This window comes from Alternaria infectoria (assembly GCF_024043175.1).
Source record: "Alternaria infectoria strain BMP 0036 chromosome Unknown scaffold_2, whole genome shotgun sequence".
NCBI lineage: Eukaryota > Fungi > Ascomycota > Dothideomycetes > Pleosporales > Pleosporaceae > Alternaria > Alternaria infectoria.
In genome coordinates this window covers 1,638,494-1,665,797 of record NW_026250691.1, presented here as the reverse complement: position 1 = coordinate 1,665,797, position 27,304 = coordinate 1,638,494, and the positions used below count along the sequence as shown (strand labels likewise).

The window sequence follows — 27,304 nt, the reverse complement described above, 5'->3', positions numbered from 1 at the left end:
CATGCGGTGGAACGAGATGCTCGTCATAGGGCTCACAACATTGAATAGCTTTGTGCATACAACTCTAGCACAAGATGGCTTGAACATGCTACCGCCATGCGCAGTAAGTCGTGGTTCCTCCTCCACTTCTATGAGAGTCTATCACTGACAGTACTAGGCAAAATGCTTCCAGAACGCTGTCACTGCTCAGAGGACATGCGCACCCACTGATGTGCAATGTATCTGTGACAGTGAATCGATAAACGCGGCCATCCAGACCTGTGTGGGTGGCGCATGTTCAGTCAAAGAATCCCTCAGTAAGAATCTCCACCAACCTCTACATCAACCGCGCTGACCTGAAACGAACAACAGCTGCTGTCAACGTCACTTCCACCATGTGCGAGAGGCCTGTCCGCGACCGATCCAACGTCATATTCTTGACGGGTATCACAGCGGGCTCCGTCGCTCTGGCCGCCGTCACCGTTCGCACGTGGTCAGCAATCAGTCAGAACTCGTTCGGGCTAGATGATGTCTTTGCAATAGCAGCCGAAGCAGCGTGTCTCCCCGTGACGGTGATACAGTGCTACACGCCAAAGCTTGGTTTCGGGAAAGACACTTGGGTAGTTCCCCATAGCGATATCTACAAGGTTTTGAGGGTAAGCACACAACACTCAATGTGTTTGGATGACTACTGACTGCTCGACAGCTGACCTACGGCTCCCAAATATCCTATTTCCTCTGCTGTGGGCTCACCAAGCTCGCCTTCCTATTCTTCTTCCTTCGCATATTTCCCTCGGAGACGACCCGGAAATGGATCTGGGTGTTCATTGTCATATCAGTGCTCTGGACAATCGCATTCGCATTCACAATGACCTTTGCCTGCAGGCCTATCTCCGCAGTATGGACTTCTTGGGACGGGACGAGCACGCCGGACTACTGTATAAACCAAAACCTGTTCTACCTGGTAGCAGCGGCGTTCAACATTGGTCTGGACGTCGCCATCGTCCTGATACCGATCCCCAACCTGATGACGCTGAAGCTCAGTTCGCGTAAAAAGGTCTTCCTCAGCGCAATCTTTGGCGTTGGTGGCATGTGAGTCAATTCACCCACTCCACATGATATCATTGCATGCTAACAAAGAAATCTCAGTACCATCGTAGTTTCCTGCATCCGCCTCAGCGCGGTCGCCAAATACGCCACATCAACGAATCCCATGTACGACAACCTCATGTCCGGCGTATACTCCATCCTCGAGATCAACGTCGGTATAATTTGCGTATCCATGCCAGCCTTCCGGAGATTTCTCGCTCAGCTGGTACCCAAGTGCTTTGGCTCGACGCAAAACAACTCCGACCCAAACGAAGACGACGACACGCCTAATCGGCCATCGAAGAAGAGGGGTAAGCCAAGCAGAAGCATGCTGGATGCAAGCTTGTTCAACACAACGATGGCGAGGACGGTAGACGAGACGCTAGAGGGTATTGGAAAGGCGGACGACGAAGTACACCTCGTAGAACTGCGGAGAAGTGGATCAAAAACTTCGACACAGAATAGGGATGGAAGTATGCGAGGGCATGATGAGGAGAAGATGCCTCCTAGCTACCACGCTTCATGAGATTACGAATCATGCTTTTATTTAGGTTGCGATGTCTATACCCATTGCTTGACTTTAGCGTTGTATTCAGTTCTCTTCTGGGGCTCTCAGGTCTCATACTCGTCTCCTGAGCTTCCCAATTACACATGCTCCTCACTACATCTCTCTACTATCCCTCTGGATCTCTGCATAAGCAAAAACAAAAACATACAACAGCTGGGATTCGCTTATGGTCACCCACTAAGCTACTAGCCGGCCGGTTAAAGGCTTGACGTGTGGAGAGCAAACGGGATCCAGTATATTCCTTTACCTGTGGTCGTATGTTGAGATTATCAACCAGTGAAAGTTATATGATGTGAGAGCCTTCGACGTTCTTGGACTGAATGCTACGAATGGTGGAGCAAAGCGTTTGTGTATTAATGGTCTACGAAGATTATAATGTGCAACTGAACAATACGGCTCCATGCATGCCAGCAGGTGTGAGTGTGGTTGTCACGAGGTCTTCTTTAAGCGCCTCACGACGTCTTTCTGAAAACCATTCCGAACCAAACATTTGTGCCGACCCACTTCCAACCCCTTTCTCCCACAGCACCACCCTCAACATCCTGCTTCCTCATCTCTCGCTCGCTCACACTCACTACCTCAAGCCCTGCCGTCCTGGCTGCCGCAGCAGTCTCTTCCACAGTATAAACGTAGCTGCTTCCCCTAACCTTGACACCGTCTGCGTTGACAAAACCAGCTTGACTGACGCGTCCCATGTCCGCGTGCATGTTTGTGATCAACGCCGTGCCACCAGGTAAGAGCAGTGCAGCCAGTGTGGCGAAATAATCCTTCAATGGGATGTGCTCTAGGACTAGAGTGGATGTGACGGCATGGACGGGTCGCAGGTTTGATACCGCAGGTAGCGGAGAGACTGATGGGTTGTCGACGGTCGGGAAGCAGTCGCAGCACTCTAGTCTTGACCGCACCCCTTGCTGGTCCTTCTCCTTCAACAACGGCGACAGCTTTTTCGCAGCGACATCCAACATGCCTTGTGAGAAATCGAGACCAATGACTTCCACGCTCTTTCCGTTCCAATCATATCGTACAAGCTTCTCGGTGTTGCGTCCAGTGCCACATCCTAGTTCCAGCACATGGAGTTCCTGTTCTGCGGCAGTGCTGCTCTTGACTTGGGATAAGAAATCTGGGAGGAGGGTTTGGAGCTCTAGATCGTCAATCGCTTGCAACATGTTGCCATCGGTGTCGTAGATGGCGGCCCATTGGTCGTAGGCGGCTTGAGTTGGGATGTGCTGGACTGGAGTTGAAGGCTTTTGTGGAGCCGTAGTCGGTTGTAAAGTCTGAGTACGCTTTGCTGTTTGTTGGCCGTCTACAGTTGAGTCCGATTCGGTGGTCGAGAAGGAGGCATTGGCAGCTGCGTTGACATCGACGAGGGACGTGTCGAACGTCATGTCGATGGATGTTGGCTGTGTCATGTTGATACTGGTGCTCTCGAAGGCGGAATGAAAGACTGTTTGCTGACTGTAGATGGCAGTTGGTTGGCTGGGCCTAGAAACAGATGACGAACAGTTACTGCAGATCTGAAGTGGGGTAAAGTTCCTGCGGATTGATGCTTTTCCTGCTCGGTGCCTGGCGAAGTCTTATATGCCAGCCTGCTTCAGCCAATGACTCTTTTGCACGCCCTCTCCACGCCCAGCATGCATCCAGCATTGCCCAATTAGGCGATATGTCGTGCATCTCTCCGTAGCGTGAGTCACATCTGCATCTGCTGGGTTCTGGCTCGCGCTAAACTGCCCCCGGCGTCCGCCACGTCCGAACTTCACTCAACATGCGTTCGGTCCTTCCAAGCTGGCATGAACAGAGCTGATGAGAGGTAGACCTCGCGCAAGCGCGTAGTCGCTGTTTCGTGATTTCCATGACTGGACTTTGATGGGAGATCTGTACAGCGTTTACTCCACTACTGCTCCCAGGAATCATCCTACACTCAAGACCCATCTTCAAAGTATCTAGCAAGTATCCGGTCTCGATGCGTGACCAGGCGTGTGCGCGTCGTTAGCGCGTCGCGCAAACGCGTGTCCACCCAACCCTTGCCCAATTGCTCATCCAATAGCAGATGTGTATACGCAAAGACACTAGCATCGAACAAGCCCGGTCTTTGTGCGCCGAAGAACCAGTCGTCTTTACCCAGCAGTGTCTCCAGCGTTGCGAAAGCTTCGTCTGCCTGGTTGTAGAGTGTCTCATCGTTGATTATGCTCGAGAACTTGAGCAGTTCGGTTTCGGCGGCGAGACGTAGTTCGCGGGATATCGTGAGGCGCACGAAAGGGTTGCGTGAACTTGGGAGGATGTAGAGGGGTTCGGCGATGGTGGTGAAGTTGGGAGAGAGGTAGACAGTGTAGAGCTGGGATAGGTTAGCCATGAGCCAGGTCGTCCTGGCGATGAACGTACCCAAGCTCTCCGTATCCGATGGTCTAGCAGACTCAGGTATGCTTCGTAGCGCAGATCTCCAGGCTCTTCTATTGCCTTCTCACTGTTGTTCATGGCCCATCGTTGCAATTTGTTCGAGGGAACAGGCTGTGTTCGCTTGTAAGAATCTGGCGAGGAAGGTATTACAAAGGGCAGCGAGCCGCTGGGAGAGGCATGGTTGTTTGCCGACGCGACTCTGAAGGGGATTTTAGAAAACTTGAGGTACGTCTGCGACAATGTGAGCTTGGTGGTGGGGTATGGGCACCTGTCGACGTGGACTGACCTGCCACTTCAAGCACGCTGGGTTATGAGATGGTGCGCCTCGAATTGCTCCTCCATCAGTGGTGAATACATAGAGTACATGGGCGTCGTGATGTTGTGGTGCGCGTTGTGGGAAGTCGTTGACGGGATACGTGATGAGTGGGAATTGGTCGAACAGCTGCTTTATTGGAGTAGGCACGGAAAATAGGCTGCGCGACGATGGCTGTCTTCTGATACTTCGAGCGGAAGCGTTGTCATCGTCGTGTCGAGACATCATGGCTATGCGTGGTGATGCTGGCGATGATGTCGCAAAAAGTTGATGATGCGGCGGCCTCGGAGGAGAGCCCGCCGACGTCGTTGCAGCTACAACCCCACCCAACCCACGCGAGACCCTCCTTGACACCTCTCAACCAAATGTCTCCAGATACTCTTCAGTGCTCAAACAATCCTAGCAGCAATATCATCGTAATAGAATCAAAAGTACCAAAGCTTGTTAAGATTGCCGATGACCCACAACGACATTCGATGTTGACGCTTGTATTTATTAATATAGTTAGAACGCTGGATTGGAGAGGGTAATTACAGGTCAACTCGAGACTCGATTTGGGTTCACCCTATCCACACTCACAGGCAGCTTTGTGTTCACATGTTTACAAGATCTTTGGTCAAAGGGGGAATCAAATTCTATACATTCGGGTTATGACTTTCCCTTCTCCTCCATGAAGCGGGCTGCCGCTTCTTATATATCATCACTCATTAAAAGCCAGAGACGATGCTCCAAAACCTCAAATACTTCCAGAAAGCAGATCCTACGCTACGCAAACGCTTAGATAAGCTGCTGGAACGCACGGTCGAGAGGAGATCGGAGAGGCTTGACCTCCTTGTAGAAGTCAATGGTAGCCTTAGCACGCTTGGCAATGCCCTCGGGGGTGAACTCGAACTTGGCGTAGACCTCCTTGTATGGTCCGGAGGCACCGAAGCGGTTGAGACCGAATTGCTCGTGAGAGTACTTCTCCCAGCCCATGGTGGACATGACCTCAACACTGAGCGATGGGATACCGCCGGGGATGACCGACATCTTGTAGTCCTTGTCTTGCGCGTCGAAGACCTCGAAGCAAGGCAGGGAAGCAACACGAGCGGTGATACCCTGGTCCTTGAGGGTCTTGACGGCTTCCAAGCAGAGAGAGACCTCGGAACCAGTGGACACGAGGGTGATCTGGGCGTCCTTGTCCTCAAGAGCGACGTAACCACCCTTGATGGCCTTCTCGAGAGTTGATCCCTCGAGCTGGGGCAGGTTCTGACGGGTGAGAGCAAGGATGGATGGCGTACCCTTGGAGGTAAGAGCCATGTAGTAAGCAGCAGAGCACTCGTTTCCGTCGGCCGGGCGCCAGACCATCATGTTGGGCAGAGCGCGGAAGTGGGCGAGAGTCTCGATAGGCTGGTGGGTGGGGCCGTCCTCACCAAGACCAATGGAGTCGTGGGTAGCGACGTAGATGACGCGCTGGTGTGAGAGAGAGGACAGACGGACGGCACCGGCGGCGTATGAAACGAAGTTCAGGAAAGTACCACCGGCAGGGATGATGGTGCCGTATGCGGACATACCGTTCATGATGGCGGCCATGGCGTGCTCGCGGACACCATATCTCAGGTATCGGCCAGACCACTCACCAATGCCGAGCTCAGGGGGCTGGAAGTCGACGGCCTTCTTCCATCGGGTGTTGTTGGAGCCAGTCAGATCGGCGGAACCGGACAGAAGCTCAGGGACGACATCGTGGATCGCCTCGAGGACGCTCTCAGAGAGCTTTCTTGAGGCAATAGCGGCGTCGGTGGGCTTGTATGTGGGGAGGGCCTTCTGCCAGCCTTCGGGGAGGTCGCCGGTCAGACGGCGAGAGAGATCGGCGTGAAGGTCCTTGTGCTCCTCGCCGTACTTCTGGAAGAGCTTGTTCCACTCCTCCTCAGCAGCAGCACCCTCGGCGGCGTGCTTGTGGTACATGTCGTAGACCTCTTGGGGAACAGCGAACATCTTCTCGGGGTCGAAACCGAACTTCTCCTTGACCTGCTTGCAGTCGTCGGCCTTGAGGGGGTTTCCGTGAACACCGCCGGTACCCTGGAGCTTGGAACCGAAACCGATGGTGGTAGTGAGCTTGATCATCGAAGGCTTGTCGGTGACCTTCTTGGCCTCAGCGATGGCCTTCTCAATGCCCTCGAGGTCGGAGTCACCGTCCTCGACGTGCAGTACGTGCCATCCGTAGGACTCGAATCGCTTCATGACATCCTCAGTGAAGGCGCACTTGGTGTCACCGTCTGTATGACGTCAGTCCCCGTTTTTCCTTTCGAACTCTCTGCCAAACTTACCAATGGAGATGTGGTTGTCATCGTAGATGGCAATGAGGTTTCCGAGCTTCAAGTGACCGGCAGTGGAGGCAGCCTCGCTGGCAATACCCTCCATAGCGCAACCATCACCGAAGAACATGTAGACGTGGTTGTTGATCAGCTCGTAGCCGGGTTTGTTGAAGACGGCGGCGGTGTGCTTCTCGGCAATGGCGAGACCGACGGCATTGGCGAAACCCTGACCAAGAGGGCCAGTGGTGACCTCGATACCGGGGGTGTCGTGGGACTCGGGGTGACCGGGTGTGATGCTGTCGACTTGCTGCAGCGGAATTAGTTTTGACAGGCAGTAGAATTATCATGAATACGTACACGGAAGTTCTTCAGGTCGTCAATGCTGACGTTGTAGCCGAAGAGGTGAATCAGCGCATACTGGAGCATGCATCCGTGACCGTTGCTAGGCACTCAGTCAGCTTTTCCATCTGATAAAACATGGGATGTTGCAGCCCCAATGCAAGCACTGTATCTGCGCGGAGATGATTCTGGTGCAAAAGCCACAACTGGATCTCCGACAGCGGCTGACATCAAGAAAGCAATGCTCTCTTATCTGCCGTCGCCGCGGAGATCCGCAACTTTTCATCCAAGACACCCAAGAACCATTGCGCGATTCCAAGCCTGCCATGACTACCATTGTATGTGTTGAGAAGTACAGAAAAGTACGTACGAGAGGACGAAGCGGTCGCGGTTGACCCATTTGGGGTTCTTGGGGTTGAAAGTCATGAACTTGTTCCACACAACGTGGGCCACCGGGGCCATACCCATGGGGGCACCCGGGTGGCCGGAGTTTGCCTGGAATGTGGCATCGACCTATATGAAAACACCAAAAGTCAGCCATTGAATCTCTCAAACGACCCTCAACAGCCTCCAACAAGCTGCTGCCACTTTTGTTGGGAGCAGGACTGCTAGCGGGGTAGCTATTGATAATGGTGGGGCGGCCTCCAAAACAACAGAGGGATGTAACGTACCGCTAGGGTGCGGATGGTGTTGATAGCGAGCTCATCGGTCTTTCCGTACGGCATGATGGGCAGATCTGTCGATGGGGAAAAGATTGAAAGAAGAGAAGTTGTCGCAGACGTGCTGGTGTTTAGGTTTTGTAGTTATAGTGGGGTGGCTAGCCGTCATGCCTGCCTCACTCATAACGCCAGAGTGGACGTATTAGTGGGGTCTCTCAAAGCCCGATTACATCAACCAGTCGCCGCACTTTCTGCCACAACATGCCACATCCCACCTGCTGCTTGTTTTGTTTTTAGTAAGCCTGCGCCGTGTGCTGACATGGTTTGCCGTGTCTCGTCCTGTCTCGTCCCGCCGGTCAATGGCGCGCTGCTGCAGCTGCAAGTGACTGTCCATTACTAACCTCTTGCCCTGGCCAGCCTCTGTTCCCTCTGCATCCGCCATGCGCCGAGAACGACCGCACTGGCGGACCACAGTGCCCCGATAGCGCAGGGAACGCCTCTCTCAAACTCTTGCTCCAACGTGTTGCGCCATGCAGAAAACTCACGATGCGACAGAATTCTTCCGGGCGGCTATCGCGACACCCGGGATCGGCGCCGCGGCCGAAACAGAACTGCGTACATGAGGCTCAATCGTGAAAGCCCCAATACAGATGTCTCGACTAGAGCCGGACATTTAACCTGTTTATTCTCCGGTTGCGCTGAGAGACTGCGACGACGTGAGACTAGGCTGCTAGGGCAGTTGGGTAAATAGCGCTCCCGCTGTGCTATATACCGCTGGCTGGCTAATCACCATTTCAACACCAAGGAGTCCCTGTACCAAGGCCGCTCAACCAGGCTGTTTGATTGACGGGCAAACCATGGAAAATCAATATGTGTATTGTTACAATTTCGATATACGTAAAAGGATGAATGAGCGCTGTGGGTATCTATCTCGTACTATACAAACATGTAAAGGAAATGACAGTCTTGTCGTCTCCCATCCTCTCCTCCATTTCCGCCATCGTCATTCATTAAGAAAATCTATACACATGAAAAGGTTATGTAGTCAAGAATTGAACTTCGCCTCACAGTTCTTCATCTCCACCCGACCTCCAGGAATAGGTCCTCGCCCTTTTTCCTCGGCGTGAGTCGGGGTACCCATGCAGGACTCTTCAATCCGTCCCGATCGAAGTCGACGTTTACATCTCGGCCGATGTTCAACTCGGACATCTCGTCTCTCTTCCTCCTCACATTCAACGGCCGCACGACGTCTTCCTCGTACATGACAGGGCTTCTACCCCAAGCGCCACTCTGCACGCGACTCTTACGGTCGATACCCGTCTTTGAAGCAGGTGTCGTGCTCCACGACTCTGTGCTGTTGCTGCGCATGTGTGACCGAGCCCTGCGCGGAGGACTAGTCACACGCGGCGGGGATGTAAACGGGTCTCGGTGAGGGCTCTCTAGTCTAGGCCGGGACTCGAGTAGTAGTGGCGGAAGAGCATTGTTGCGTTTCTGAAGAAGTGCTGACGCGTCTGGGGCCCTACGTGGACTTCTGAAGTTCTGCTGCTGTGGCGAACTCTTTGGGCTACGCGGTACCAGCTGATTCGAAGACCGAGGCACCTTTGGGTATCGCAGCTTGGAGATTGGCGACTCAGCGACAGGTGATAGCTGCTGTTTATTGCTGGCACTGTCATCCGACAGTTGCTTGTCTTCGTCCTCATCTTCGGGTGTGGAGTCGTTGGCATTTGTCGTCTCAAAAGATGTCTGGCTGTTCAGGGAATCGCGTAGGCTGGTCGAAGTTCGCGATGTAGTACGCGACAGTGTGCTACCGTGCGATTTCTTTGACTTAATCTGCACAGTCTTCGGTGACTCTTTTGGGCGGACGATGCGCGCTGGACTGGCCTTGGGTGTCTGGTCACGGCTCTGGCCACTGGAGAAATAATAGTCGATGATGTCTCCAGATGTGCTTGCGTCGCGCGAGCTGGCAGTCGTGGCTTTTGATTCGTACGAAGTGGCTGTAGATGTCATCTGGAAAGGTGGTGCCAAGCGCGGGCGTGTTGCAGGCTGCGCTTGAGGTGGTAGTGGTGCACCATGAGAGCGTGTCGCTGCCGCAGCAATCTGCTTCGGCTGGGGCCTCTCGTGACGAACAGGAATATTAAGAAACAACTCGGATCCACGTCCTGCTGAACGCTGGTTGACGGCGAAGTTTGGTGCTCGTCTAGAGGGCTGTAGAGCGCGGATCGGAGGAATGGGTACTGGAGGCGTGGGCAACAGCATCGAGGATCTCCGGTGTGGTGAGGTCTCATCTTCTTCGAAGACAGTCTCCTGAGTCATCGTACTGACAGGCCGAAAGGCTGTGCTGGTATGCGATTGTGTCGCGAGAGGTGCCTTTTGATGCGTTGTGCCGACTTTTGGCGCCTTCTGAGGTACCACGGGCTTTCCATCCAGCTCGGCACTGATGGCCAGACCTATCTGATCCAGTGGCAACGAGGAATTTGAGGAACTGTTGGAAGTTCCCACCCCGAGTCGTTGCGCTGGACGTGCTGGGCCTTGCTTGCTGCCCCTGCGAAAAGCTCGCGGAGGCGCCAAGGGGAACTGCTTCGGTAGTTCAGTACCGTATCCTACTTGGACATAGTGCGAGAATCTTGTCGAAAGCTGCTTTCCTCGCTGAGTCTCTCCCTTTTCGTCTCCATCGAAGACCACCCGTCGCTCCTTTCGTCTGCGCAAGCACACACTGAGCGCCATCAGTCCAATCGCCATAACAAAAGCTGCTACTGCAGCTACTGAAAGTCCAGCAATCTGCGCAGGTGTCATTCTGGGAGGATTGTTTGAAGCCGTGGTTGCTGCGACAGGCGAAGACGTTGCCGACGATGTAGCAGACGGGAGTGAAGGAACAGTATCGGCAAAAGCGGTCTGGGTAGAGCTGCTTTGAATTCGTGAAGAGGATGTGATGACCGGTGTGCTCGTTGTGGTTGGTAGACTGAGAGTCGGCGACATGGTGCGAGTTGCGCTCGTCACGACGTACGTGAGAACACTCTTGGTCGGCATGACCGCATCCTTTTGCCCCAGACAAATCCCGTAGGTTGAACTGAGTGATGCCTGGGCATCTTCCATGGGGCACGATAGGTAGATGCAGCCGAGAGCCACTTCGCCAAGTGACTCTCCAGCATTACTATAACGAGAACAGAGGCATTGAAGACTCTCTTGACCAGAACATGCTACGGGAAATCTTTCGTCCAGCGAAGACCGTAAACATGATTGTGCGCATTGGGGTACACTCTGTTGAAGCGCCTGCGGAAGGGAGTTTGGTGTGGAAGCGACAGTGGGTGCTGCCTGCATCGGCGAAGCTAGTATTATAAAGACTGATGAGATCCATAGCCTTTTGAAGTGGCTCATAAGCATAGTTGTACAGTATCTGTACCAGTGTTAGCTACATCTTCAAGGATGGACGTATGACAATAGTTTACTCACTAAGAGATCTAGACATGAGGGAAGATGCGGAGAAGCGCTGAACCTGCAGCGGAATGAACAAGGAAATTGAAGGAGAGAAACTCAAGGAAATTCGTAACGCGTCCACCGTCTCATGAAGTTTTGTTGATGTATACAAAAGCCATTAAGTGGGGGATGGTAGGCTGACAATATGTATTGGCATCGTTGCCAGCCGCCATGTCAGAGCCCTGCGTGAGCAACCGCTGAGGCGCCACGATAGCGGCTTCTCGAGGTCATTGACACCCATGGTAAGCGCTCGCAGAATTGAGAGAGGCTGATTGACTGGAGAGTCGTCGCTTCGAAGATGTGGTGGTGCAAAGATGCTATTCTAGGCGCTCGCGTCGTGCGCTAAGCGCTGGGGTTCGGGCTAGTCTACCACGTCAGCCAGTCGTTGCACGGCGCCTGTATAAACTTCGAGCAGAACACAAAAGCGAGCCTTGGCCTACGTGCATTACGTGGGACGAAAACACGCTGCAGCCCAGCGTTAGCGACTACCCGAGAACCGCGTCATTGGTGTTCGTTCGCGTTGGTGACGCGAAACTCGACTGACGAGGTCATGGACTATTCTGGGCCGTCATCTGGCTGTGCGCGTCTGTTTGGCATTATCGTCTGTCTTCGTGACAACGGCTGCGACATCTGGTGCTACCTCTCGAGAGAACCATATTCGTCCCAGTTTCTAATTGAAGACTGGAGTAACGCGCAAAAGATGACAATTTCAGTCTTAGCGCAAATCGTACACTGATCAAACCGATACCATGGCAAGTCAGCGATTACAAAGGCGATCGACAACAGCTCGTCAGCTACCCGTTGTCACTACAGTATGCATGACTTGTAACGGCGCCCAGAGGCCGAGATAACAGAGCTTCAAGTAGAGAAATATGGATGTTCTTCGGCACCCACCCAAATCGGTTACCAGATGGCTAAATGCGCAGGAACGTCGTCGCTATGTGGAGACGTCACCACCAAAGCGGGTAACTTGGTCTGCATGTTGCGTAGCCATGTGGAGCTCACGGAGAGAAGAGGTGGAATACAGCCATACTCCGTCATGGGACGCAGATCTTGACGATAACAGGAGATGAAGTTATCGAACAGGAGAACGCGAATATAACCACGATATGATATCTGCAAAGGCGTGGAACTATAAGGTTCGGCATTAGACAAGCTGGGGGAATGCTCGTGCTTCGAGCCATGAACGAGGTGTAAACGTAGTCACCTGTTCGCGTGGCCAGAGCTGTCCCCCTATTCAGCGGCATTCACGGGCGGTCATTGCTCCCACGTGTCGTTCGTGGGTCCTCCCGTCAGTCTGACTCAGGACTGTGCGCAAGAGTTGAGACAGAAGTTGAGACTGTTGATGCATCATCCCAGGAGAAGGGTACTGGAACAGCACAACGCTGGTAAGAAGTATAGTGTTCAGACAGAGTGTATTCGGCACGGCTAAGCCCCGGCTGCCAGTCAGATTAGTGATTTATAGTTTCGTCAAGGACGGGACGAAGATGGCAGTCGCATGACCGCGACACGTTCATGTTCATAAGTGCTGAGTACCCCAGAAGAGCATAAATCCAGCATCCACCCAGACCTGAGGCGACATGACGAGCAGGCAGCCGAGTGCAACGGCAGAAAGGCGAGGCGAGGATACTTGGGAAAATCCAAAAATCTGATTGCGCAATGATTGGCCGAAGCGCGCGAGTCGGGGAGATGAAGCGATGCGACGGACGTTTGGCGAATGTTCGTGTGTTGCGGGGCTAGCCGCAAGGGGACTAGAGTCAATAGCCCCCCGGTCAGTGCTTGGCCGAGGAGCGACTCGAGTGGCTGGCAGAAGCGTGATACCAAACCTGTCAGCGCACCACCACGGGCTGCTGATGGAGGTAGAACAGCAGCAGATAGAGCGACGCAGTGCGAGGCCGGGACCTTGCCTGCAGATGCAAGACTGGACGGGTGAGAAGGAGAGGCCAAACGCGACGGCGTTTCAAGGCACCGTGCCTGGATGCTTTGCCGGCTCCAAGCGTCAAGGCCCTCTTCTTTCGATGGGTCCAAAATTTCCATAAACCTTCTAGAAGCGCAGCTAGTCAGACTCAGGCGGGACGGGATTTACGGGAGTCGCATCTGGCGGTGTTGTCGACAGCGCTTCCATGTCAAACCGCGTAGTGCAACAGAGGCTGAGGAGGCGACACCAGGGCCTGCAGCAAGAGCGGGCGAGCTGCAGCGAATGGAGCTGCTGTGCCCGGCGGCCAATGGCGAAGGCCAACTTACGGTGAGCGAACAGGCGAACAGGTGCCAGACGGGCGGACGAACAGGCGGGCACGTCTGATGGGTGTGGTGTTGGGTCGGCAGTGGGTGGGCTCAGACAGGTCTCCACGTCAAGACAGCGGACAGCGCAGAAGCAGCGAAGATGGCGAACCAGCCAGGGGGAATCGGCAAAAGGTGTTAGTGATGCTAGCACCTAGTCGTTGCAAGATGGGCATCGGAGGGTTTGGTGGTAGAGTGGCCCGGGAGCAGCTGCAGGCTAGCTAGGCCTGGCGATGCTTCCTTTCGCGGGCAAGCGCCTCTCCTTTCGCGGCCTTCATCAGCCTTCTTCATACTCGCCTCTTGTTCTTTGCTTCTCCCAAACGTCAATCCACGGCTGTACTTCGTCGCAATCGCTGCAGTCCCAGTCCCGGCCCTTTTCTGCGCCTCTTGTTTCTTGCTGCGACACGTCGGCGAGCGCGCAGCCAACGTTGCTTCCCCCAGCCGATCCACCCCCGAGCCGACCGTGCAGCAACCCTGAGACCTCGGAGCGAAGCGAGCCTCGTCGTCTCTCATACGCCAGCCATCCCTTCACCTTCGTCCTCCACCCTCATCCCTTCCACATCCGACCGCTGCCCACCGCGCCTTCCATTGGGGGTCGTCTTGTAATACCAGGTGAGCCTCCCTTTGCGTCTCGCCGCCCCGTCGCGCCTGCCGCTGCCTGAGCTCTGGGACCCAAGCGCCACCGTCGAGCGCGAGCGAGCAAACATCGGCATCGCCTGCCTCGCCTCGCCCACGGCTAAAGTCGCCAACCCTCTGCACTCGCACGACGCCGCCACTGTCTGCCATTGAGCTCCTATTGACTCTGCCCTCCAGATTTCCGCATTGGCCGGCCTCGACGGAACATCACCCACCCTACCCTAATAATCACCCCGGACACCGTCCCCTACCGCCATCATGGGTTGCGGAATGAGCACAGAGGAGAAGGAGGGCAAGCAGAGGAACGAGGAGATTGAGAACCAGCTCAAGCGCGACAAGATGATGCAGCGCAACGAGATCAAGATGCTGCTCCTCGGTCAGTATTGCGACGCCCGCCACGTCGCCAGCCTCTAACAGCGCGCAGGAGCCGGAGAGTCCGGAAAGTCGACCATCCTCAAGCAGATGAAGCTCATCCACGAGGGCGGATACTCACGCGACGAGCGCGAGTCGTTCAAGGAGATCATCTTCAGCAACACCGTCCAGTCGATGCGCGTCATCCTCGAGGCCATGGAGTCGCTCGAGCTGCCGCTCGACGACCAGCGCGCCGAATACCACGTCCAGACCATCTTCATGCAGCCGGCACAGATCGAGGGCGACAGCCTACCCCCGGAGGTTGGAAACGCCATCTCCGTCCTGTGGAAGGACGCCGGTGTCCAACAGTGTTTCCAGCGCTCGCGCGAGTACCAGCTCAACGACTCTGCTAAATAGTGAGCATGCTCCGTGCAGTAAATGCGCAACATCGCTAACCGTTGACAGCTACTTCGACTCCATCGACCGTATCGCTGCGCCCGACTACATTCCCAACGACCAGGACGTGCTCCGATCGCGTGTCAAGACGACTGGTATCACCGAAACCACCTTCATCATCGGCGATCTTACTTACCGCATGTTCGATGTCGGTGGTCAACGATCTGAGCGTAAGAAGTGGATACACTGCTTCGAGAACGTCACCACCATCCTCTTCCTCGTCGCCATCTCCGAATACGACCAGCTGCTGTTCGAGGACGAGACTGTCAACCGTATGCAAGAAGCTCTCACATTGTTCGACTCCATCTGCAACTCGCGGTGGTTCGTCAAGACATCCATCATCCTGTTCCTCAACAAGATCGATCGCTTCAAGGAGAAGCTGCCCGTCAGCCCCATGAAGAACTACTTCCCCGACTACGAGGGCGGCCCAGACTACGCTGCTGCGTGTGACTACATCCTGAACCGCTTCGTTTCGCTCAACCAACACGAGACAAAGCAAATTTACACTCATTTCACATGTGCCACAGACACTATGCAGATCCGCTTCGTCATGGCTGCAGTAAACGGTACGACTACCCAATACTACTATGCTTGTATCACGCTGACATGTTCTAGACATTATTATCCAGGAGAACCTGCGGTTGTGCGGTTTGATATAAGTGCAATGGCGGCGGGATAAACGAACATCTTCCAACTGATCTCGAATCACGGGTTGCATGCCTCATGTCCTCCACAGGCGTTTGTGGACATTGCTTTGCATGTTTGCGCTTCTTTTGTCGAGAAGTGGTTTTGCTCAGGCCCGGGTCGCTACCTCTTTGATACCCTGCGGGCGGGCCGAAGAGACCATGGAACACACCACCAGCGAAGCGTCTTTTCATCTTCTTATTTCTTTTAACGTTTTCTTGGGCCCAACGAGGGATTGGGAATTGGAACGTGTCCTTTGATATAAAGAATCTTCCAACGGCGTGCGAAGCGTGTGTACAGCGGCTGCCAAAAGAAGCTTTTTTCCTAATACTACCTGTTCTTCCAAGTCTATTTTCACCGCAGCATGCACTTTTTTGGCCTTCGTATGTATACAGCATGTGTGAGATATGTAGTGAAATGATGAATTACTTTTAACCTCCCAATCATCTCCCCTCATCAGATCATATTACAAATCGACTCGTCCCAGTCGCAACGACTAAAGCCATGCCAATCGATTCGGTCCCAACCAACAAGTCAATGCTCGCACACCTTGCATAATCGGACCCCAGAGTGCGGGAGCAACCTTGTCTCCGGAAGAAAGAAACAAAGGGACAATTTCGCGGAACAATTGCGGGAACAAAGCAAGGGAACCAGCATCGTGCACACCCACACAAACATGGACAACTTTCTGGCAAACCCGACACTCTGGTTTCCCCCCTTCTCCATAGCAAGTCAGTATTCGGGCCGGCCAAGACGAACTGGTTCGGCTGCTGTTGCCCTTGGAATACGGGCACAGATCGATCTACGTTGTGACGCGATGCGATACGATGTGATGTGATAGTCTCATTACGGCTATCGTCACGATGGTGATAGTGGACATGCGCGGTCAGTCTCACAATGAGCAAGGGTCACGGCCCTCTTCCAGTGCTTTTGTTGGTTCGCTACCTGATGTTTGGGTTCGGAATTTACATGACGCATCTTCTGCCTTGCGGGTTTCGATTCAGGACCCGTGGGCATGGTAAATCTGATGTTGTTTGTGCGGGCTGATTATCAAGGTGAAAGTGCGTAAGGGAATGCGGTTAGCGCGGATGTGGCGCCATTCCAGAGGGCTGGTCGTGACTTCCCTTCTCCATCACATCATCAATTCGACGTCTGTCCCTCAATGATTTGCAATGCTCACTGCATATAGAGAACTGTATCGAAATCACCCCCAGGGATCATATCTGCCCCATACACCGAAATCTCGGATCGGTGCGATACTGGCAGCTAGCGGAACGCGACTGGCGGTGCGTAGTCAATGTTTGACTGAAGGCTGCATACGCGTCGCCGTCTAGGGAAGCTGCTTCCAGCTGTGGAGTATATCTGCATATGCTATTGCCTAATTGCAAAGTCGCAAGGCGGTGAGTGTTGTCTCGGCCGCGAATCTGCATCAGTCAATGCGGGCACGCATACATACACGGTGTTTGTCTCAGCACTCGCATTGGACTCCGAGGACTTCGCATAGATGCTTCTGAGTTGGCATTCTCGTTGCCCTACTATCTGGATATCTAGTATCTTCTTGCGTACCGTCAGCGGATCAGGTTCCGTCATGCAGCTACGTGGTTGGAATTGTGAGCGGGTAACGGTGGCTGCGTCGATGTTGTTTGCCGCGGAAACGGTGATCATCTTGCATTGCCGTCTACACCGGAAATGATATGGTCAGCTCCTTGAGGAACAGGTATTTACATGGCCTCTTTCCCACTCAAGTCTTTATCATGTCTCCTTTCCTATGTCTTGCATCTTGCTTTGTACAACTCCCTCTCTTTGCATCATGTACTTTCCATCTGATTGAGAATATATACGTCTCATCATGTTCCCTTCCGGTCCTGTTTCTGGCTCATGCCTCCTCGTAGTACACTTTGTCTGCTGGCCAGAGGACTCGTATTCCCATCTTGACACATACTGTTCGCCCAGATCAGCCATCCAGGCTTACTATTACTGAGTATCCAAAACCTCTTATATACACACCCGGACCGTTGCACTCTGTTCACTTATATCCCGTCTCCTTTGTTCTTATATAGCACACCTTGCTAGGCGCAGAGGGCTGCCACGGGGGCTGGAACATGACCCTTGCATTCGCCGCTGCTTCTATCGCACCTGGCGCTTGACAACAACCCACTACCCCTTGAGACGCTGATAATCCGCCGGTATATGGAGCCCCAGGTACCGATAACATTGGAATCGACTTCGGGCCTGAATTTCTCGGTGAAGAAGCTTATGTCTGATCCTGACGATGGATATGACACCCGACATAGCTGCTCTTCAAGATATGCGGGTACTTCCATAACTTCCATCATTCGCACAAATTCGGAGAGACGAGAAAGATGGACGAGCGCCTTTGGACGAAAGAGAGGTCAATACTATTCTGCGCCGAGCTAGCTGTTACTGCCACAAAGCATTACGTCGACGTATCGATCCCAGCCTTCCACTCTCCAGGTCATGGAACTTCGACAGACTCTATAGCCACGGCGTCTTCCGCGGAACTATCTCAGAGGCAGGTTCGTCGCCTATTGCGCTCAGTTCCTTGCCATCCGCGGCTCTATCGACTGCGCCACTCCTATCGTCTCTGCCATCCCCATCGTTTGCGGTTCCACAGGCGTGCTCAGTCCAACAGTTTCGCCACCTCGAACGCACCAATATAGCTTTGTATATACACCACTCCTGAGCCTTTCGGCACATTCTGTGCTATTTCGCAATCCTTCAGAACTATATATAGCGCATACCCATCTGCATGCACTTATGCTGCTACCAATGTTTGCGCAATAGTCGTTCGACTCATACGCGAGGAGATACTCTACGAAAGAGAGAAGTATCGCATCTCCAAGAACCTCCGCACTAGTCGTCAACCCACTCGAACGATTGTCCTTCGACATCACGCCTGTGGAGCCTGGATCCACTCCGAGATATTCCATGTGCCTACGAACACCCATACCTTCTGTACTACTGATGTCGGAACCTTCCTCATCAATCCTAGGCTACCACAGGCCGATCCACTCAACAGTAGAAGGCATGGAGTAATCTGGGAAAGAGTCAGAAGCCTACCGTCATGGATGACTGACTTCTATGCCTCGCTCGGCACGCCAAAGAGTCTAGTAGAGACACTGCTGCTCTTCGAAAAGTTTTATATAAAGTCTGGATCATTCCAGCAGGTGTTCAACGTACGAACTGCCTACGGTTTCATCCCGTGTGGTCTCTTCTATTTCTGCTTACGGCATTCGGCACGAGTTATGTGTCCTATTCCACCAAGCCGTCGGCTGAGCCAAGCGCTGGATAAACCTGCGGCCTTCCCCCAGTACCGACCTTACTAGGTGCCATCCAAGCTCTCCGACAACACTGACGACACTCTGGTACGTAGTCTGCCAACATAGCTAATACGTAATAGGCTGACAGCCACAAGGTCTTACTATCTGTGTTTCCTGGATATGTACCGCTTCACCGTGTAGGAAGCCCTTCGTATTGATATATATATACGATCAGATCAGATCCGATGGACCTATTGTCTGGACTGTATCTTCGACACCCAAATTTGGAACCGCCAATAACGAGGACGACGAGCACTCACATAGTTGACACGCCCGCGGGGATCGCTAGCAAGGCGGCTGAACTTCTTGCCATCGAGCGCCTACGCTCTAAGATCCTCCAGAACGGCACTAAGACACTCGGTGAAGAAGCCTACTTGCGCGGAATGGCAAGCAAGCGCATGGAGGTAGGAGAGGCCCCATTGGAGCACATTCGCTTGCCTCTCATAGCCTCTCACGATTCCCTGATTCCGGTACTCCCACGCATGTCCGATCTGCAAAGATAGAGGAATATATTTATATACACGCGAGCCAACTAGACATTATAGACGAACTCGCTCTGGACACCAAACACTCCGATACTCACGCAGCGGCGCCTGAACCTCTCTCCATACGACACAACTATGCAGATATACCATGCAGGAGAAGAGGGTGGTGGATACGTCGATGCTGTGATGGAACTTGAGAGCGAGGACGAAGTGAGGGGGGCATCACACCAAGCTCAAGGCGGGAAAGTAAGACATTACGATGGCAAGCAGAGCGCTACTTCGATATCATCCCTACCCCGGAGTCATGCCGAGACGAGAATCACGAGTCTATATATACTAGGTATGAAGCAAACCGCTTCGGTTTACCCCTACCAATGTTCCCTACGAGGAGCATTGTGATTCGCAGGCTACGAGCCACTATGCAGCCAAAGACGCTGAAGACAATGCCATCGCCCAGGAACAGGAAACTAGACGCATATATGAGGATGAATTTGCCCTCTGCTCTTACGTTATATTCTCTCGTTCGAGAAAGGTCGGCCATGTCGAACCTTTTACCATGTCGCATTCCTCGTTCACAACCGCGACCAATCAGCCTATCGCATCCTCTGGCCCCATCCTCGACGAACCGTACCACTCTTTTCTTTACGAGATAAGAAGGTCAGAAACACCTATGCAGAGGCCAGCGCCACCTCTTTAAAGACCAGCAACACCCGTTACCGAGCCTTGAGACTAAATCGCGCCTCTCTCAAAGCAACCCCAACCGTATATATATCTAGATGTGGAGGCTGACCAGCTTCGATCCAATGCATCGCAGTGTTGTTACCGTTGCCAAGCCAACTTTCAGTACGATGTACTGTCGACGCACTTGACGCCTACAATTGTCGCCTGGAGGCCGTAGTAGCCACCGCTATATATACACTCTCAACGGATACCCTGTCACCTTGTCGTTTTTATGCCTGGCTTGGAGTTTGTATCACTCTACGAAAGCACCCACAATGCATTATCATGGCGGCAAGTTCCTTTTGGCCGGCGTATCCCTCTACCTTTCGGGCTGTGCCACAGTACAGCGCAGTACAACAGCTGCCCCCCAAACTACGCGAAAACGCTTGACCGACTGTGTACGAGACAACGACGAGATGACGGATTTGATTCTCACGTATATAACTCCCTGTTGAAGAGAGATTATCTCAGAGAGAATGCCGGGCAAAGCGCTCATAAATCATCTGGAGAGAGTTACGCCTGATCAGCATTTCCAGGAGTCTCATCGAGATCTAGTGTCAGGAATTGAGCTGATGACATTGCTTGCTTTCGTCGCCACTCTCAATGCATACGTGCCTTTCGGCGGTGACTGAGGGGGCTGGTGATCGCCATTCTCGTGGACCACGTCGCCGGCTACATCCCAGCGAATGGAATTGACGCCTCATCGGAGTGCGTTTGTGCGTATGCTGCGAATCCTTCGAGCTGACGATATACGCGTCACCATTCAGCATACTGCTACTGGAGTTCAACACGCTCAAATACACTCACTCTTCGAATCGAGTAGAACACCTCTCATGACTTTACGTATCGTCAGGGATCGCCTATATATCGATGTCGCCCTTTCTTCGGAAGAAAGCCAAGAAAGTATATATAAATGAAAGAAGATCAAGCCCATAGTTCCGGCATGGCTCTTTGAGACATGTTATTCCGCAAGGTACCGACAAACCCTACCAGAATGTTCGTCCATCCCTAAGTCCTGGAATCGCATTTAATGACAACACCAACGCCCTGGACGGGCAAGCGCACAAATTACCTTGTCTGCAATCTTGCATGCGAAGAGAACAGCCGACTGGATGCAGAGCTTCCATGCTGGTCGCGCAACGAAGGAAGTGGTACACCTTTGCGACAAAGCCCTCCCGAGCCGGGGAAAGTCCGCGAGATGGACCGACTTATCTCCAGACGACCCGAAAGACAGCGTCAGTAACTTCTCGCCAATCGCCCTCGTGCTACTGCAACATCGCGATAAGACCAGCACTCATGCTCCGAGTGGAAGCAGGTGGATGAGACGAGACAATGCGGAATGCGAGAACGGCCTGCTACCGGGAGTACCTGAACGAGGCTGCTGCAGTTATATACGGATGACGAGAACAACCCAGGAGAGTCGACGCCTGAGACCATGGAATCATGATCCCAGCGCCCTCGACATCATCAGTGGATTATTGTGTCCACGTCCACAAGTCCGACTCCAGGAACAATTGAGAGGAGCTCAACCCCCAACTCCACATTCTTCATCACTCGCGACTACGAACACGATGACAGAGCTCGGGAGATGGAACAACTGAAGACCCAAGTTTCAAGTCGTGTACATGTTTTGATTGTGGTCGGCAAGAGGTTCACGCTTCATAGCTAAACAGATAATTAGAAAAGAGGAAGACAAATTAGAGCAGGGTCGGAAAGCCTTCGTGTGCGAAGTGTTCCAGAAGAAAATGGTGATTCGACGACAAATTACGCATCTTCCACATCCGTAAACTAGATTAGTTGGAAGTCAAGAAAGAATAACATGTCGCTGGACGACGATGAAATCAACATGGATTGTTACCACAAGGAGTCTTGCTGTTGACCGATTGTTTGAGCCTGCAATGGTGTCCCTTTGAATATCGATGAGAGAATGCAATTAGTAAATTCCACCACAGCCACAGCCACAGCCACGTCATCAGCCACGGCTAGCGGAACGGATGGGCGGACCAAGAATGTGGAGAGGTGGTATGACGTCGCGTGCGGATCGCGACTGCCGGTACAGTATCCAACAAAAGCCCCACCAACGAGGTCGTTTACCCGCAGTCGTTGTGCGTCTTGGAGTTTGGTACGACATATCTGACGGCATGCAAGGCGCCCAAGGCGCGCGTTGAATTGACGGCAGCCAGAAACTTGACGAATCGGGCCAAGCGACGGGCGTGGTACAAGTCACAGATTCGAGCACAAGCTCCCGGCTGACAACGTAGACAGTATAATTTGTGGTTCCATGTAGTACATCAAAGATGAGATGCTACAATACCCAGCAAAGATCGGAAGAAGTGATGCGCGGGCTGGGCAGGATCCCACTCGTTCACATGTACCCCGCTAAAGGTGGAAGGTGGTCTTTGGGAGTACAGTAGGGTAGTGTTGATGTGGTTAGAGGATTTTGTTACAGGACGGTTCGCGTAGAGCTGCAAGCTCTCCCAGGTAGCCCCATTTAGCCCCAGTGTAATAGTCCACCATAGTCCCGGAGCATCTCAATCGAGATAGGTATCCGCGATGTATACGATGTGTTGTTGGCCCGGAAGCCGTCAGCGCGACGCGTTAGTGAGACAGAGGAGACGGCATGGGATATGCGGCATTTGTGACAGGCTTGCGCGCATAGCTATATATACTGCGGCCGGTTGCTCGGATGGCTAGCAGGCGAGGAATGAGGGGTTCCTATCGAGATAATACGCGCAGGGCTGATTAGGGCTGCTTCCACTGAGTCTTGTTGGTTGCGGCTGCCCTGATGCCTTGCGGTGGGTTTCGAGTGGAGATGGAAGACAGTTCTCGGCTCTGACTATTGGCGGCTGAGTCGCGCGTAGATGCAGCAACTGGCAGCGGGCGGTATTTGCTTTTGGCCGTCTTGTCTTGGGCCATGCATAGAAGTTCAGCATAGTCGTCGATCACACATGGGACAGGCACATCCAGAGGGCCCAGCCGCAAGTTCCGGCAGGCGCTGCTCCTATCGACGCCGCAAGAGACACATTGCGGGCCTGCCCTCCTTCAGCTGGCTGCGCGTGCACATGTACCGACACTAAGGTATGCGGCGGCCCCCAAGCTTAATTCAATTCACTCTTGACCTGGCCGCTGTCAGCACTCGCACCGCGTCCTTCCTGCTGTTTCTTCTACCTCGTGATATTGCATGCTCAGAGCCACGTTCTGCCAACCGCCGGCGCGACGTCAAGCACTCCCTAGGCACTTGGCTACCGCGGTCCGGCCAGCACGTTCCGATTGAACGCGTAGCCACGCCGGCCGTAGCCCACCATGCCGCGACCAGCCTTTACCAGCAAACTCTCCCTTCCCCACCGCCTCAAGCAGCAGTCGAGCTACACCAACGGCGCCAATTCCACCCCAACCTCAGTCCCTGCCAGCCGCAACGGCAGCCCCAAACTGCGCGCCATGAACGAGCAGCCCACGCCCGGCCTGGTCCTGAGGGCCAATGTCATCAAAGTGCGCCCGCCCATGCTTCCCCGCGGAGGAGCCCCAGCTAACAGCGACGCAGGGCAGAGACCTCGCTGCAAAGGACCGCAGCGGCACTTCGGACCCCGTGAGTCGTGCCCCGTCTGAACTGCTACCAAACTCCCGCTGACGTGCATGGCCGCAGTACCTAGTCCTCTCCCTCGGCGACGAGAAATTCACCACGCCCACGATAAACAAGCAGCTGAACCCGGAATGGAACGAGACGCTCGAACTGCCCATCGTCGGCGAGCAGAGCCTCCTGCTCGAGGTCGTCTGCTGGGACAAGGACCGCTTTGGGAAGGACTACATGGGCGAGTTTGACGTCATACTCGAGGAGCAGTTCCAGAACGGCCTCACCAAGCAGGAGCCGCAATGGTTCCCGCTGCAGTCGCGCCGCTCCGGCAAGAAGAAGTCTGTCGTCTCCGGCGAGATCCAGATCCAGTTCTCCCTCATCGACCCCCTCAACCTCGCCGCCACGCCCGAGCAGATCCTCCAGAAGTTCTACGCCATCGCTGGACAAACACCGAGCCCCGACGAAGACGACGAAGACCTCCTAGAGCGCGGCGATAGCAACCTCACCGATGCCGAAGACGACGAATCGAGCTCAGACGAGGCCCAGGACGAATCCAAGAAGGCCGAGAAGCGGGAGAAGCGGCGGAAGAAGCTCAAGCTGGCCAGGCTTAGGAGGAAGGTCAAGGGTAAGAAGGCCTACGAATACTCCAGTACGGGAGACATAGCTGGTGTGCTCTTCCTGGAGATCCAGAAGTGCACCGATCTGCCACCACAACGCAATGGTAAGTCTCCCCAACAGCGCGCTACTGCCTGAACTTACACATGAATAGTGACCAGAACCACCTTCGACATGGACCCCTTCGTCGTAACCTCCCTCGGAAAGAAGACGTACCGTACCAAGACCATCAGCCACAACCTCAACCCCGTCTTCGACGAGAAACTCATCTTCCAAGTCTTACGCCATGAGACCAACTATTCTGTCAACTTCACTGTCATCGACAAGGACAAGTTCTCGGGCAACGACTATGTTGGTACCGTCAATTTCCCAATCGAAAAGGCCGTCTCCACAGCTCCACAGGAAGACCCAGAGACGGGACTCTATAGGCTACCGGAGCCATCAGACTCTCCTGGTATCTCCCCTTCGGATTCGGGCAGTTCTAAGAAATCCCGCTTCCGCCTTCCCATCTCTCGTTCTGCTTCAACAAACAGTCTATCTCGTCTAGGCCGCCCGTCTCTGAAGAAGGAAACCTCGACAGGTTCATTAACTGCGCAGGAATCCACCGCATCTCTGGGTGCTCCGCCAAACGCTGCAGCCGACTCCAACGGCAATCTTGCTGTCGCTGGCGATGTCAACATCAACCCGTCCTCTGTAGATGATGAGGATCTGAAGATGTATACTCTCCCATTGGAGCTGAAGGACAAAGAGCGCTGGGGCAACAAGCACAACTCTACCCTCTATATTCGCGCAAAGTATCTCCCATACAAGGCCCTTCGACAGCAATTCTGGAGAGCTATGCTCAAGCAGTACGATGCCGATGAGAGTGGCCTGCTGGACAAAGTGGAATTGACTACCATGCTCGACACACTTGGCTCCACTCTGCATGAGTCGACCATCGACAGCTTTTTCGAGCGGTTCGCGGATGCTCACAATGGAGACCTTCTGCTTACGTTCGATGAAGCTGTCATCTGCCTCGAAGACCAGCTCCAGGCCACGGAGGCCAGAGACTCCCGAAAGAACGGTCTCGCATCAGGCACGCAGACTCCCTCGTTGGCATCCGGAATGCTCACACCCATCAACCAGGACAGCTCGACAACGTCAATTCCAGTACTTGAAACAAACACTCTAGGAAAGGAGGGCGAGGAAGGCGACAACATCCAGATTGATGATCTCGCAGACGAAAAGGGAGAAGAACATGTCATCGAGATCCGTGAATGTCCCATCTGCCATCAACCAAAGTTGAACAAGAGGTCCGATGCTAATATCATTACACACATTGCTACATGCGCGAGTCAAGATTGGAGACAAGTTAACAACATTGTCATGGCTGGATTTGTCACTTCGAGTCAGGCCCAGCGCAAGTGGTACTCCAAGGTTATTACCAAGATCTCATACGGCGGATACAAGCTAGGCGCAAATTCGGCCAACATCCTTGTCCAAGATCGCCTTACAGGGCAGATCAACGAAGAGCGTATGAGCGTATACGTCCGTTTGGGTATTCGATTGCTGTACAAGGGCCTCAAGTCGAACAGCATGGAAAAGAAGCGAAGTAAGTCACTCAGCTTTCGTTAATTAAACGTAAAATACTAATTCGTCGCAGTTCGCAAATTACTCAAGTCTCTCAGTTTCAAACAGGGAAGGAAGTACGACGATCCTGCTTCAGCCTCGGAAATCTTGCCATTCATCAACTTCCATCAGCTTGACATGTCTGAGGTGTTGTTGCCAACAGACCAATTCAAGAACTTTAACGAGTTCTTCTACAGAGCATTGAAGCCTGGTGCGCGTCCGTGCTCTGCGCCAGATGATCCCAGGGTCATCGTCTCCCCCTCCGACTGCCGAACTGTGGTCTTCAACACGATCGACTCAGCACAGGCTATCTGGGTCAAGGGTCGCGACTTCACTGTCGAGCGGCTGCTTGGTGATGCATACCCTGAGGACGCAAAGCGCTACCACGGCGGTTCTCTTGGTATCTTCCGACTCGCGCCGCAAGACTACCATCGATTCCACATTCCTGTTGACGGTGTCATGGATGAACCGAAGACGATTGAGGGAGAATACTACACTGTCAACCCAATGGCTATCCGCTCAGCCCTGGACGTGTATGGCGAGAACGTGCGCGTTGTAGTACCCATTGACTCTGTCGCCCACGGGCGTGTCATGGTCATCTGCATTGGTGCTATGATGGTAGGTAGCACCGTCATTACGCGCAAGAAGGGTGAGCACGTGAAGCGTGCCGAAGAGCTGGGGTACTTCAAATTCGGTGGAAGCACGTTACTGCTTCTCTTTGAGCCAGGTCAAATGCGATACGACGAGGACCTCGTAGACAATTCAAACGCGGCTCTCGAGACTCTTGTAAGTCGCCGCCTCTTGCGATGAATTCGCTTTACTAACTACGGCAGATTCGCGTCGGCATGTCCATCGGCCATAGCCCCAACAGACCAGCTCATGTTCCCGACATGCGCAAGAACAACCCCACCAATGAAGAGAAGCAGGACGCGAAACGCCGCATTGAGGGCAGCTTTGCACCGCCGGGCGTGAAAGGACCCATGCCTGGAGCTGGGATGTAGAATAATCCCCACTGAAGTGCAAAAGAAATGGAATACACAAAAGGAAATGGGCAGGCTTGGATATTCAACATTGTTCTGGCGTGTCTGGAGTAACGTGGTCATGAAAGTATGAGAGCATATGGATTGGCGGCATGGGTAGTCGCTTGTTCTTGGGCGTTTTTGAGCGGCTTTACCTTCGCTTCCTACGAAGACTTTATTTATATACATGCAGCGCAGCCGGTGCGGATCCTACAAACCATCATCATCTTCTGAACCTTGGCTTACTGCACCCAAGGCCGAGTGAGAGCAGCCGAAGTGAGCGCGTTCGTTGGTGTGGGGAGCGCTAAAGGCTCACGTGAACGCGCTAGTCCCAAAACCATTGTTTTGATGATGCTGGCGGCAGGTGCACACACCAGCTTCCTTGCTCCCGTGTGACAACCGTTCCCCTCCACGCCCGACGCCTAAGGA

At 53.5% G+C, this 27,304-nt stretch overlaps 6 protein-coding genes across 6 annotated transcripts; 3 read left to right on the top strand and 3 right to left on the bottom strand.

The window, feature by feature from the left end:
* Positions 1-374: 374 nt before the first annotated feature.
* J4E92_002003 (uncharacterized protein) lies at positions 375-1,594 on the top strand (the record flags this gene model as incomplete). The annotated part of the gene is made up of 3 exons (XM_051493409.1): positions 375-635; positions 686-1,071; positions 1,129-1,594. The coding sequence occupies 3 exons, from the start codon at positions 375-377 to the stop codon at positions 1,592-1,594; spliced, it is 1,113 nt and encodes a 370-aa protein (XP_051356640.1).
* Positions 1,595-2,088: 494 nt separating this feature from the next.
* Positions 2,089-3,335, bottom strand: J4E92_002002 (uncharacterized protein; the record flags this gene model as incomplete). Its single annotated transcript, XM_051493408.1, has 2 exons — positions 2,089-3,118; positions 3,328-3,335. 2 exons carry the CDS (start codon positions 3,333-3,335, stop codon positions 2,089-2,091), a joined length of 1,038 nt encoding a protein of 345 aa, XP_051356639.1.
* A 219-nt stretch (positions 3,336-3,554) lies between these two features.
* Positions 3,555-4,108, bottom strand: J4E92_002001 (uncharacterized protein; the record flags this gene model as incomplete). Its single annotated transcript, XM_051493407.1, has 2 exons — positions 3,555-3,968; positions 4,016-4,108. 2 exons carry the CDS (start codon positions 4,106-4,108, stop codon positions 3,555-3,557), a joined length of 507 nt encoding a protein of 168 aa, XP_051356638.1.
* A 4,601-nt stretch (positions 4,109-8,709) lies between these two features.
* J4E92_002000 (uncharacterized protein) lies at positions 8,710-10,428 on the bottom strand (the record flags this gene model as incomplete). The annotated part of the gene is made up of 1 exon (XM_051493406.1): positions 8,710-10,428. One exon carries the CDS (start codon positions 10,426-10,428, stop codon positions 8,710-8,712), a length of 1,719 nt encoding a protein of 572 aa, XP_051356637.1.
* Positions 10,429-14,283: 3,855 nt separating this feature from the next.
* Positions 14,284-15,491, top strand: CGA1 (Glucoamylase 1 precursor (Glucan 1,4-alpha-glucosidase) (1,4-alpha-D-glucan glucohydrolase); the record flags this gene model as incomplete). Its single annotated transcript, XM_051493405.1, has 4 exons — positions 14,284-14,401; positions 14,450-14,792; positions 14,842-15,398; positions 15,448-15,491. 4 exons carry the CDS (start codon positions 14,284-14,286, stop codon positions 15,489-15,491), a joined length of 1,062 nt encoding a protein of 353 aa, XP_051356636.1.
* A 7,874-nt stretch (positions 15,492-23,365) lies between these two features.
* J4E92_001998 (uncharacterized protein) lies at positions 23,366-26,857 on the top strand (the record flags this gene model as incomplete). The annotated part of the gene is made up of 6 exons (XM_051493404.1): positions 23,366-23,551; positions 23,604-23,648; positions 23,706-24,354; positions 24,403-25,839; positions 25,891-26,642; positions 26,690-26,857. The coding sequence occupies 6 exons, from the start codon at positions 23,366-23,368 to the stop codon at positions 26,855-26,857; spliced, it is 3,237 nt and encodes a 1,078-aa protein (XP_051356635.1).
* Between the last annotated feature and the right edge of the window lie 447 nt (positions 26,858-27,304).